General features: G+C 43.8%; 1 protein-coding gene across 1 annotated transcript; it reads right to left on the bottom strand.

The window, feature by feature from the left end:
- Nucleotides 1-169: 169 nt before the first annotated feature.
- LOC139479360 (uro-adherence factor A-like) lies at nucleotides 170-13,270 on the bottom strand. Its single transcript, XM_071262218.1, has 3 exons — nucleotides 13,223-13,270; nucleotides 2,191-2,694; nucleotides 170-2,041 (listed from the first exon to the last, which is right to left on the bottom strand). Exons 1-3 carry the CDS (start codon nucleotides 13,268-13,270, stop codon nucleotides 170-172), a joined length of 2,424 nt encoding a protein of 807 aa, XP_071118319.1.
- Nucleotides 13,271-13,660: the final 390 nt, after the last annotated feature.

Raw genomic sequence — 13,660 nt, 5'->3', positions numbered from 1 at the left:
AGCGGTGTTACATAAAGGATATCTCACTGTGAGTTGATTGTTTAACCTTCACCAAGTCAGCCATGGTATAACAGTACCCATATTTCTTCCCTCGTAATGGAAACAAACTAAGAGCAGAGTGAGTGAACGAACCTACTGTCAATTTGGCCACGTTAACAGCATCCATTGTTTACATCGGAGTTGTCGGACTTGAGTGGGAGTGGGAGTGGGAGTAGGACTGGGAGAGGGAACAGGACTGGGAGTGGAAGTAGGAGTTGGAGTGGGAGTGGGAGTGGGAGTGGGAGTGGGAGTGGGAGGAGGAGTGGGAGTAGGAGTAGGACTGGGAGTAGGAGTGGGAGTAGGAGTAGGAGTTGGAGTAGGACTGGGAGTAGGAGTGGGAGTGGGAGTGGGAGTGGGAGTGGGAGTGGGACTGGGAGTGGGAGTGGGAGTAGGACTGGGAGTGGGAGTAGGAGTTGGTGTTGGAGTAGGAGTTGGAGAGGGAGTAGGAGTGGGAGTAGGAGCGGGAGTAGGAGTTGGAGTGGGAGTAGGAGTGGGAGTAGGAGTGGGAGTAGGAGTGGGAGTAGGACTCGGAGTGGGAGTTGGAGTGGGAGTGGGAGTGGGAGTAGGAGTTGGAGTGGGAGTAGGAATGGGAGTAGGAGTTGGAGAGGGAGTGCGAGTAGGAGTTGGAGTTGGAGTGGGAGTAGGAGCAGGAGTAGGAGTTGGAGTAGGAGTAGGAGTGGGAGTAGGAGTGGGAGTAGGAGTGGGAGCGGGAGTAGGAGTTGGAGTGGGAGTAGGAGCGGGAGTAGGAGTTGGAGTGGGAGTGGGAGTGGGAGTAGGACTGGGAGTGGGAGTGGGAGTGGGAGTGGGAGTAGGAGTGGGAGTAGGAGTAGGACTTGGAGTGGGAGTAGGAGCGGGAGTAGGACTGGGAGTGGGAGTAGGAGTTGGAGTTGGAGTGGGAGTGGGAGTGGGAGTAGGAGTTGGAGTAGGAGTAGGAGTAGGAGTAGGAGTGGGAGAGGGAGTTGGAGTGGGAGTTGGAGTTGGAGTTGGAGCGGGAGCGGGAGTAGGAGTTGGAGTAGGAGTGGGAGAGGGAGTTGGAGTGAGAGTAGGACTGGGAGTGGGAGTTGGAGTTGGAGCGGGAGTTGGAGTGGGAGTGGGAGTGGGAGCGGTAGTTGGAGTTGGAGCGGGAGTAGGAGTTGGAGTGGGAGTGGGAGTGGGAGTTGGAGTTGGAGTTGGAGTAGGAGTAGGAGTGGGAGAGGGAGTTGGAGTGAGAGTAGGACTGGGAGTGGGAGTGGGAGTGGGAGCGGGAGTTGGAGTTGGAGCGGGAGTTGGAGTGGGAGTGGGAGTGGGAGCGGGAGTTGGAGTTGGAGTGGGAGCGGGAGTAGGAGTGGGAGTGGGAGCGGGAGTTGGAGTTGGAGTGGGAGCGGGAGTAGGAGTTGGAGTGGGAGTGGGAGTGGGAGTAGGAGTTGGAGTTGGAGCGGGAGTTGGAGTGGGAGTGGGAGTGGGAGCGGGAGTTGGAGTTGGAGTGGGAGCGGGAGTAGGAGTTGGAGTGGGAGTGGGAGTAGGAGTTGGAGTTGGAGTGGGAGTAGGAGTTGGAGTGGGAGTAGCAGTGGGAATAGGAGTTGGAGAGGGAGTAGGAGTAGGAGTAGGAGTTGGAGAGCGAGTAGGAGTAGGAGTAGGAGTAGGAGTTGGAGTTGGAGTGGGAGTGGGAGTAGGAGTGGGAGTAGGAGTTGGAGTGGGAGTGGGAGTGGGAGTAGGAGTTGGAGTGGGAGTAGGAGTAGGAGTGGGAGTGGGAGTGGGAGTGGGAGTGGGAGTTGGAGTTGGAGTTGGAGTGGGAGCGGGAGTAGGAGTTGGAGAGGGAGTAGGAGTGGGAGCGGGAGTAGGAGTGGGAGCGGGAGTAGGAGTTGGAGTTGGAGTGGGAGTAGGAGTTGGAGTGGGAGTAGGAGTAGGAGTAGAAGTTGGAGAGCGAGTAGGAGTAGGAGTAGGAGTGGGAGTAGGAGTGGGAGTAGGAGTAGGAGTTGGAGTGCGAGTGGGAGTGGGAGTAGGAGAGGGAGTAGGAGTAGGACTGGGAGGGGGAGTAGGAGTTGGAGTGGGAGTAGGAGTGGGAGTTGGAGTGGGAGTAGGAGCGGGAGTTGGAGTGGGAGTTGGAGTGGGAGTGGGAGTGAGTGAGTGAATATTGCTTAACGCCGCATCAGCAATTTTGCAGCTATTCGCGGCGAAGTTGGAGTGGGAGTAGGAGATGGAGTGGGAGTGGGAGTAGGTGTTGGAGTAGGAGCGGGAGTTTGAGCGGGAGCGGGAGAGGGCGTGGGAGTGGGAGTGGGCGTGGGAGTGGGAGTTGGAGTAGGTGTGGGAGTAGGAGTTGGAGTGGGAGCGGGAACGGGAGCGGGAGTGGGACTGGGAGTTGGAGTGGGAGCGGGAACGGGAGCGGGAGTGGGAGTAGGAGCGGGAGTTGGAGTGGGCGAGGGAGTTGGAGTGGGAGTAGGCGTGGGAGTTGGAGTGGGAGTAGGAGAGGGAGTTGGAGTAGGACTTGGAGTAGGAGTAGAAGTGGGAGTAGGTGTTGGAGTGGGAGTGGGAGTGGGAGTTTGAGTAGGACTTGGAGTAGGAGTAGGAGTGGGAGTAGGTGTTGGAGCGGGAGTGGGAGTGGGAGTGGGAGTGGGAGTGGGAGTAGGACTGGGAGTGGGAGTGGGAGTGGGAGTGGGAGATAGCTGACTTTGGACCCTGGCGATTACGTGCTTCTAAGAGTATGGGTTCGAAATCCGGATGGGACTCAACCAAAATAGTATTGAAGTTAGTACTTTACAAAAAAAAATGCAATCCCAAATATAACATTTGTTACATTGTTTACATCGTTTCGTATTTCACGTCGACGTTTGCAACATTTCAGAAAAAAAACACGATGGAAGAACCAGACTCGAGAGTCATACATTGTATCAGTGTTTGAAAGCACCACCTGGGTAGCTATAGGCTCAATTAGAAACCCTAAGGAAATTAGACAGAGTTGTCTCCCCGGATAAATCTTCACTTCCGGTGCGTACATTCGAAACGAAACACGGCTGATGACGAATACTATGTAATACTGTAAGGGACATTCTCTCGATCTCGCATTCTCGCGATCTCCACCTTTGGAAACGAGGTAAATATGCCCAAAACACGAGAATGCTAGATCGCGAGATCGCGAGATTTTGGGCATATCTCGTGTTTTGGGCATATTTACCTCGTTTCCAAAGGTCGAGATCGCGAGAATGCCCCTTACAGTATTCCATAGAATACCGCTCCCAGAACTGCCTAAAATACAACCCACTAGGTACAGTGTGTAATGTGTATACAGCATGTCACTGTCACATGTAGATCATGTTGGTATCAATTATTAGTTTCCCTCGACCAGACTCGCTGTGATACAGATGTTGTTTGTTCTTTAACGCCGCTCATGAGGATCCATCTACGCAGTTGGTATACGATGACATGCATCAACCAAGTCAGAGAGCCTGCCATCCGATCCCATTAGTCGCTTCTTACGACAAGCATAGGTTGATTGATATGTTGCGTTAAACAACTTTCACTCACCCACCTCTCATAATGTTAATAAGTTTATTCAGATAGTGGTCGGGTTGTGGTGGGTTTATGTACATCCACGTAAAAAGTACGATATGACATGTGTTTGTGTTGTATTATTAGGTTTAGAATTTCAAATATTATGCTTCTACCTGGATAAAAAGGTTGCAAGAAATCACACACATCATTACATTATTTGAGTGCTTCACAGCACCTTAGGATTTTAAATCGTCGCCAGGCAACCTAAAACTGTTGATGAAAAAAACATTACTGATCTAATAAACCCAAAATACACCGCGACTTCAAGATAACGCCGATGGTTTGCGAAATTATAAGAATCTAAGACCCGGGGCATTCCGCTCCTATTCTTCCCTTATCTTCAAGGCTGTCTTCATCTGCTGAGGAGAAAAAATCAGTATTGATTTAAATACGAACGAGATATACGATATTCAGCAACGAATATTCTGCAATATAAAACACAAACCCCCGAACAATATACGCGTCTTTGAAAGAATACATGGTCTAAGAAGAATTACCTTCGTAGGATCTGGACCAGCACTCTCCTTGCCGAGCTCGCTATCCCCGCATTTTTAAATTGAAAACACTGGAATAAACAACTTTTCAGACTCAAGACTCCAGACTTTTGAACACATTTTCAACGACTTGATATGTTGTGTTTTGTTATTTAGTTCTGCACTGCAGTCCTCGCTTTATGACTGTAAATAATCATGTTTGGGCCACATAAACCAGTGATTGATATTATGAGCAACGCCCCACGTCGTCGGCATGCGATGACACGTTGTCAACGAAGTGGACAGCCTGACCACCGACATGATTTAGTCGTCTCTTACGACAAACAGTTTGCTGGGTACCTTAAGGGTATATACTTTTGGGCATATTGAAACACAGAAATAAACTAATAGCTAAAGACACTGACTTTCATTGATCTACTATATCAACAGCGGCTTAACAAAGTTTTCCACAAACCTAAAGTTCTAAGATGCATTCGCATCCTCAGAGGGTATGATATATAAAACATCAGTCGACCCGAAATACGAAGTAGTTCAGGGGAAGTAACTCGTAAAAGTCACGTTGTCGTATCACTTTATTGATGCGGTCATAATATATCCTTTTACACCTAGACAGCTGAACGTTCAGGTGAGATGAGGTGAAATGGGGTTACACGTCGCGTCCAAAATTATTGCACTTATACAGCGACGTACATGCAGGTGTGTGTGTGTGTGTGTGTGTGTGTGTGTGTGTGTGTGTGTACTAGTCCGGACTGATGCCGATTTATAGTGCTAGCTCACTGAGATACCATGCCGCAGTTTAACATGGATATCCCACTCAGACACAGTATACTGACTCCGAGCCGGCAAGTCCTTGATTTAGCCCCTTAATGCCGAGCGCCAGACAGGGTACAACAAGTACCATAATTTAACGTCATTTGGGATCGAACCCCGGACCTTCCCCTCTCCTCCGGGCCACGAAAGCGGTATGAACTTTTAGAGAACATTTTGAACTGATGAAGCCTTCACTGTGAATGCATCTGTCAAAGAATGCTTACATATGACTGGAGGATCAGAGTGGTCTATCTAAAGGATTAGCGGTAGAACTTGAAAAAATAATTACAAATACACCAATTTCAGGAATTCCGAGAAAGGGGTCTCGAGTACGTCGTACCTAATGCTTGTCGACCCCTAGAGCAACCCGACCCAATGAGCCAGGTCTGACATTGTAACCACCCGACCCTCAGATAGGATGATAGGCACCCATTCTTCCCGGGAATCCGAGTGAGTGAGTAATTTTGGTTTGACGCCACTTTCAAGAGTGGGCACACAAATGCCCCTGAATCCCTTGGAAAGAACACATAGTATTTTTGTGTTTAAAGTTGTCTAACGCCACACACCCCTATAACCTAGCAATATGACAACACCCTGTCATAAATAATCTAGTCTTGATCAGACAACCCAGTAATTGATATTACGAGCATCGATCCACGTAGATGACGCGCTAACCAAAGCCCCGGGTCTGACCCATTTAGTCGCCTTTTATGACCAACATTGGTACCCATTCAAACCCGGAATCCCCATGGGGCACATTTCTATTACATAAATTCGAGTTTATTAATAGTACTATGAATTCAAACATGCAAATCTGGCTGGTTATTCTGGTTCGGAACCGCTGCAATTCGCCATGGAGAGTTGCGTGCCTTTTGGTACGCTTAAAACCTGTTCGATTGGATGTTTCTAGGTCTGTCAGCATCATTACCGTGCTCGAGTGTTTCACCAAAGTGGTAAACGTCTAAGACCTGCATCACTTCGGGCTTTCCTCCCACATTAAGCTGCGACGCCGTAATGTAACGTGAATACTTATCAAAGCAGCGTTAAAACCCAACTCACTCACTCACTCACTCGTTGTGCAGAAAAATGGCAATCATTGCAGCAAATGCTTCGGCGCAAGAATGATGTCTCATCTTGGACTGACCGGATCACTCGTTGGTCTGTCAACTGCAGATGGTGGACAACGTCAATCGCAAACTGACATCACTTACACACCCTGCCCGTGTTAATCGACGTCGCTAACTCATTTGTGTCATTTGCATGTCTCTTTGCGTCTATTATACCGCCTCGACTAGAACAGCTGGCGGTATTGGTCACAAGCATCAATGACTGCGGTCAGTTCGTGTGCAGTTGGCTACCCAAACTCACCATGTACCCACGTCATACCAGATCTAATAGATTCCATCATGACAGGGGGCACGGTTGGCCCAGTCGTCTAAGGCGCCGCGATTCGCTGTGCAGAGTTGCGTCCCTCGGGCACGCCAGAAACCTATGATTGTGGGTTCGAATCTCGGTTCGCCCCGATTATGTTTCTTGGTTTGTCAGCACCATACCCGTGCTCGTTGGTTTCATCGAAGTGGTAAACGTCTCAGACCTGCATCACTTCGGGCTTTCCTCCCACATTAAGCTGACACGCCGTGATATAACTGGAATACTGTTAAAAGCGGCGTTAAACCTAACTCACTCACTCACTCACTCCATCATGACAAGTCCTGATTTGTCTGGACTACTCTCGAAACCAAGAATATTCTCACCAAAGCATCACTGAAACGAATATCTTATATCATTCAATTGTTTACAAAACTGATGAAATGACTTGATATATGCACTGCCAATAATATTATTTATCATTCAATGTTTCAAAATCCCCGAATTGACAATTATAGATTACCAGTCGAATGTACCGTCCTGTTGTACATATTATTCGGCATAAAAGGTATTATGCAAAGAAAGAGCTCGCGAGAGACAATCAAAAATAGTTAAATTCCTAATATATAATATTGATGATACAAATACATATTCGGCTCATAATCTCTATCTGTTAATTGTTGATGGTAATGAATATGCCCGCTGTGCATTGTACTGTTTTTGGATGAATCCGGGGTTCTTTAACTTTTTTTTAGCTGTATATTTTAGTTTGATACTCATGCCAAATTGTCATAAAAAATATCGATCGAAAGGTTTCATATGGCTGTCGGTGACGGGCAATTACACAATTCCTTAGAATCACCATGAGCAACTTTACACGACAAAGCATTAGTGCGAAATTATTTATTGGACTTGCAGATATTGAAAGAATACCGTAGCCTATTTTAAATATGAATCTAATTTCGATTCAGAAGTATGTCCTGGGGAATGTGTTGAAGTTTTGGTTAGGTTTGCATACTTCTCCTGCAGAGAACACTGTGATCAGTTATTGTGTAGATGTGTGCATAAAACAGGAACAGGCTGTGCGCCTATGCTTATAGAAATCATTTGTTTCATGATTTATTTGTTTGTTTCATCGCTCGACAGGTCATATTTTAGCTACCGGCTAAAAATAATGTATGCTTTCTTCTTTTTTTTTCCGGAGCAGGATCTGGAATATAATCCAATGAAGTGTCTTTCCCATTTTTATTCTGACAACTCAGTTCCACATCAAGTGTAATTGGTAAAGAAAATATAAAGTCGTTTCAAAAAAGAATTCTCTAATCGATACAGACATTGTTTTTTGCTCCCTATATTATCATCGTCTCGTGATACGTTTCACCTTACCTAGGAATTTGTGAAACCATACGAATTGATACGTGAACAATACGAAGGGAAACATTAAACGATACGAAGGGATACGTTAAACCATACGCAGGGATACGTTAAATCTTACGCAGGGATACGTTAAACCATACGCAGGGATGCGTTAAACCATACGCAGGGATACATTTAACTATACGAAGGGATACGTTAAACCATACGCAGGGATACATTTAACTATACGAAGGGATACGTTAAACCATACGAAGGGATACGTTAAACCATACGCAGGGATACGTTAAATCTTACGCAGGGATACGTTAAACCATACGCAGGGATACGTTAAACCATACGAAGGGATGCGTTAAACCATACGCAGGGATACATTGAACCATACGAAGGGATACATTTAACTATACGAAGGGATACGTTAAACCATACGCAGGGATACATTTAACTATACGAAGGGATACGTTAAACCATACGAAGGGATACGTTAAACCATACGCAGGGATGCGTTAAACCATACGCAGGGATACATTTAACTATACGCAGGGATACGTTAAACCATACGTAGGGATACATTAAACCATACGCAGGGATACATTTAACTATACGAAGGGATACGTTAAACCATACGCAGGGATACGTTAAACCATACGCAGGGATACATTAAACCATACGCAGGGATACATTTAACTATACGAAGGGATACGTTAAACCATACGCAGGGAACCGTTAAACAAAACACAGGGATACATTAAACCATACGAAGGGATACATTAAACCATACGCAGGGATGTGTTAAACAACACGTAGGTATACGTTAAACCATACGCAGGGATACAATAAACCATACGCAGGGATACGTTAAACAATACGCGGGGATGCATTAAACCATACGCAGGGATACGTTAAACCATACGCAGGGATATGTTAAACAACACGTAGAGACACGTTAAACCATACGCAGGGATACGTTAAACATCAAGTAAGGATACATTAACCATACGCAGGAATACGTTAAACCATACGCAGGGATACGTTAAACCATACGCAGGGATATGTTTAACAATTCGCAAAAACATATACCGGATACGTTTACACATAGGCAGGTAAACGTTAAACCATTCGAAGAGATACGTGAAACTACATGAATGGTAACGTGACACCACAGATTCTGATATCTTAAACCGTACGCTCGGATACGCTAAACGATATAAGCCGTACACATAGAAACATTAAACCATACGTAGGCATGACGACAACAAACGCTCGCATACTGAACCAAACTCATTAATTAAACGCTTGCAATCACCAACAAGTCTTCAGCTTTACAAATGATAGAGAAGACACACTTCCTGAAAGGCAAGATGAGTATTGTCGATTATCAAGAGGCGTAAAGGAAATTTTACAAAGCATATCTTGAGTTCGTATGTTCAAATGAGTTTGGCAATTAAATATGTCTCAGCAGAGAGCTGTCCGCCATCCACACTGCCGGCCAACACGCCTTTCAGGAACACAGCCAGACAGAAGGAAATTAACAGGCGATAAACACCAATTAATGTGTGGCTACTTGTATGCGTCGGGGCCAGAAGTGACCTGCATGCAGAGCTTTGGTCAGTAACACAAGCCACGGACAGCGGTCAGCAGGGGGCAGTTCTACCAGCTTACATGCCTGGATGTACTTCGATAGCTTCGATAACTTCGTCAACACAAAATTACTTTTGCCCGGTGAGGAAAATGATCCACGTGCTTAGATGTGGATGTTGGGGCTCCTCTGGAACTGTCCATCCACGGATCTAAATCGGTCACTGTTTTCATTACATCCACTATTTCATTATTATTTAGATACCATTTAATAAACAAAATCAGGTTTTTCAAAATTTTGAAAGAACACCTAAGCCTATTGCATCCATTATCCGGGAATTGCTGGTAAACAAATGGACAATACCACGATGGCCGTCGGTTTAGATATTTTTCATTAATATATTCATATTTAAATAGATTCATTGAAACAGATCGAGGGTACATCCAAACTTTACATAAGTATAAGGTTATGCAACGTAACAATTGTCAGGAACATGTGTCCATACAATGGATTTCAATGCACCACTGGACCGAGATGTCTTTGCATGGAGACAGAGTGACGTCACGGTCGGTAGCGTGCGTGACGTAAGAACAAGTCTGAGTGAGTGAGATCACATTACAAGTATTTAGCACTGCTTCTACCACATCTAGGCGGAGAAAACAAACAAAGGTATTCTAACGATGTATGTTTATGGATGTGGGGAATCGAACCCGGTCATGGTGATCCAACTTTTGTGCTTAAGCCACCCCCTGAATCCAACTTAGGACTACGCTGACTAGGCAAGTCTCGAGTGCCTCAGCCCAAGACATCAAGCAACATGACAGACAAATCAGAAAGTCCAAAGTGGCACATACTCCGACATTTTGTCCGACAACGTTAAACCCGTCCGTCTTTTTCCAATGTTGTAGATGTTTTAACACATTATTCGACGATGTCATTCAGAAAAAGCAATATCTCCGGAAATATATGATTCATTATTAGAAGTATGCGGAATTTGTTTAAACACCCATATGTGTTATGACTAATTCCTCCCTATTGTTGGGGGCGAGGCGAACTCCACTTCTGGGCTCTATTTGGATATACATTTTTGTTTTGAAGATCTATATTTTCATTAAGACAACTTTATTTCTGTTATGTTAGTCTAGCCGCATGCCATCAATTTCGATATGCATCCCGACAAACATGATACCTGTCAGACTGCCGTATGTAACACGGTTGGCCATTCCGAGGTACATGTACACAGTGTTTTTGAACGTAATATGAAGGAGTCGTGACCGAATATTATATGAGCAGCATGCATTACTTGCACTAATTGATTGCCAATTTACAAGTATATGTCTGCTTCATAACTGCAACAGGTTTCATTAACAGGCTGCTGTGATGCAGCTGAATAATTCTGACTGCGCTGTTTTATTTCATGTTCGTGTTTATGAATGTTGTCAACATCGTTACTGATAATTTACAAAAATGGAACATTTCATGTGTGCGAAATGGATATGGTCCATTGATGCATATATGCTGTCATATACACGCACAACACAGTCGACATGCTTACAAACTGAATACAATCCTTATAGCGGCCCTGACATCACAACAATAGCCAACTCGGACACAGCACTTTTAACACAATATGAATATAGGCTGCAACGCTGTGGTGGAAAAAAAGAAAAAGTGTGTATTTCGCATATGCAATTAGATCGAATTGAATTCTACATCAATTGTTGACATGTAGCCGATGTTTTCATGCTTATGATTTGTTGCGACATATGGCCGATCCATGATGGGGTTAAACTGATCGTCTTGGAATTAAGTCACGTGTTTTTGAGATTCGAACGTCGCCGTTTAATGTCAACAGAGTTTAGAAGAGTTTCCATTCTTTTGTTCTGTTTTTAAATACTTAAAGTTTCTAAAATATGTTTTAATACAAATTATAGCTGGATCTAAAAGCTATTGATTTATTGTCTGCCAATAACTGCTTTTGAGTGCTGTCGGATACCCAACCACCAATATGTAGCCCTTTAGTTCTCGAAGCCCGTGACCACGTGTTTCTTCATTAGACACAATGGTACATAATTGTCGTGAAAAGTTGTAAGGTAAACGTCTTTTGGTGTGACGCGAGGAACTGCTTCTGTGTCATTATCCAATGTTTTGCTATTCTTAAAAATCTCAGTGTCAAGAATTGCTATATGTTACTACAGCAACTACTACTACTACTGCTACTAATACAACAACAACAACAACAACAACAACTACTACTACTACTACTACTACTACTACTAATACTAATACAACAACAACAACAACAACAACTACTACTACTACTACTACTACTACTACTACTGCTACTAATACAACAACAACAACAACAACTACTACTACTACTACTACTACTACTACTACTACTACTACAACAACTACTACTACTACTGCTACTAATACAACAACAACAACAACAACAACTACTACTACTACTACTACTACTACTACTTCTACTTCTACTACTACTACTACTACTACTACTACTACTTCTACTTCTACTACTACTACTACTACTACTACTACTACTACTACTACTACTGCTGCTGCTGCTGCTGCTGCTACCGCCACTGCTACTACCAGGATTCTTTATATAGAACTTTATCCATACAGTGGGGTATGCTCAAAGCGCTTACATTAAGAATAGTGTTACAATGTTCATAGTCAACAACAACAACAACTACTACTACTGCTACTAATACAACAACAACAACAACTACTACTACTACTACTACTACTACTACTACTACTACTGCTGCTGCTACTGCTGCTACTGCTACTGCTACTACTAGGATTCTACTACTACTACTACTACTACTTCTACTGCTGCTGCTACTGCTGCTACTGCCACTGCTACTACTAGGATTCTTTATATGGAACTTTATCCATACAGTGGGGTATGCTCAAAGCGCTTACATTAAGAATACTGTTACAATGTTCATAGTCAGTTTGTTAATGAGGAAATGATACTAGATTGTTAACATGCACTGCAACTGAGAGCATGGGCCCTGTTTGGGATTTCCACAAGTCACTTTTTTTTAAACAGATATGTTTTGAGCTGCGATAAGGACAGAGATTTCATGTCTTTCAAGAATTCTGAAATTTCTTTCTATTTTCTGGCAGCCGCCACTTGCCTGAAATGGAAGCCAATACAGAGATTCCAAAGCGGCTGTGATAATGTCACGTTTTGATGTTTTTGTGACATAACGTATTGCATGTCTCCAAACATTTTAGGCAGATGGTCAGGTCCTTGGTTAGGTTAAGAATGGCTATCGTCAGAGACGAGCGACCTCCTTTTGTGTACTGTTTGAAGGATTCTGCCAGTACTTCACCATTTTCAGCTGTACAAAGTATCTTATCTTTAGTTTTGCATTACACATTTAAGTGTAAAGAGTTTGAGGTGTTGTTTATATTTTAAAGTTTTGCTTCTTGACATTATTTCTCTTTGGTAGGTTCACTTTCTTTCTTCACATTCGTTTTCGCTTGTTTACAGATTTGTCTATTTGTCTATGAACCTCAAGTCCTGATTTTCGACATTTTCGTTCTGCCTTTCTTCTCTGTTTTTTTCAACTTTTGTATTACATACTTGGATCCACAGCAAATGTTTTCTATCCAAGTTGTTTTGCAGTGTCCAACTACATGACTGGATGTCTGTGTTCCAAAAACGACCAAACTGTCTCAAGTTGTTTGTTAGAAATTATACCATTATGGATTGATGACGTTATTATTGTAACTGTCGGTTGATGTCATAACCTGTGTAACTTTTATTCTCCTTGAGGATGCGGATGAAACATGTTGAAGAACGTATTTAGTGTTGTGTTTTATGTTAAAGTTTTGGTAAAATACATAGTGAGTGAGTGCGTGTGTGCGTGCGTGCGTGCGGGCGGGCGGGCGTGCGTGCATGTGATAACGCATTACGATTTAATTGAAATCTACAACACAGTGTAAAGATGGACTTATTGATGGTGACAGTGAGATGAGTAATCACACCTACCTTTTCGTCTCCGAAGCTCGTTGTGAGATTAACAAGTGCCGCGATCATTTTCCTCATCAACCAGTTCTCATTAAGGTTGTTGTCTTGGAATAATGACGCCAATAAGCCAGTTCCGTGTCACGATCATTCTTTCAAGTGAAAATGAGACAAATTATTTAGGAAAAGGTGTCAAAGCTGCAGATAAACGGATGAGGTTTTAACGTTTCTTCGTACTTTGGATGCGTCATTTGGATTTCATTTTGTGATGTGTGACTGTCATAAATACATTAATGCATATGTGTCAACACTTTGGGGGCGTCTAAGATCACATATAGTTTGGGACGAAATCGTGTTCGAGAAAGAGAAACAAATTGTTTTGATTTAAACATTTTTTTTCTGAGAATATGCTTTTAGTAGAGATTTCTTATGATTCTTATGTGCCATGTACCGTTTTAGAGC

This window comes from Haliotis cracherodii, unplaced genomic scaffold (assembly GCF_022045235.1).
Source record: "Haliotis cracherodii isolate W230 unplaced genomic scaffold, xgHalCrac1.p SCAF_4, whole genome shotgun sequence".
In the NCBI taxonomy this organism is placed as follows: Eukaryota; Metazoa; Mollusca; class Gastropoda; order Lepetellida; family Haliotidae; genus Haliotis; species Haliotis cracherodii.
Note: the sequence above shows the minus strand (reverse complement) of the source record. Positions and strands in the feature narration are given on the sequence as shown.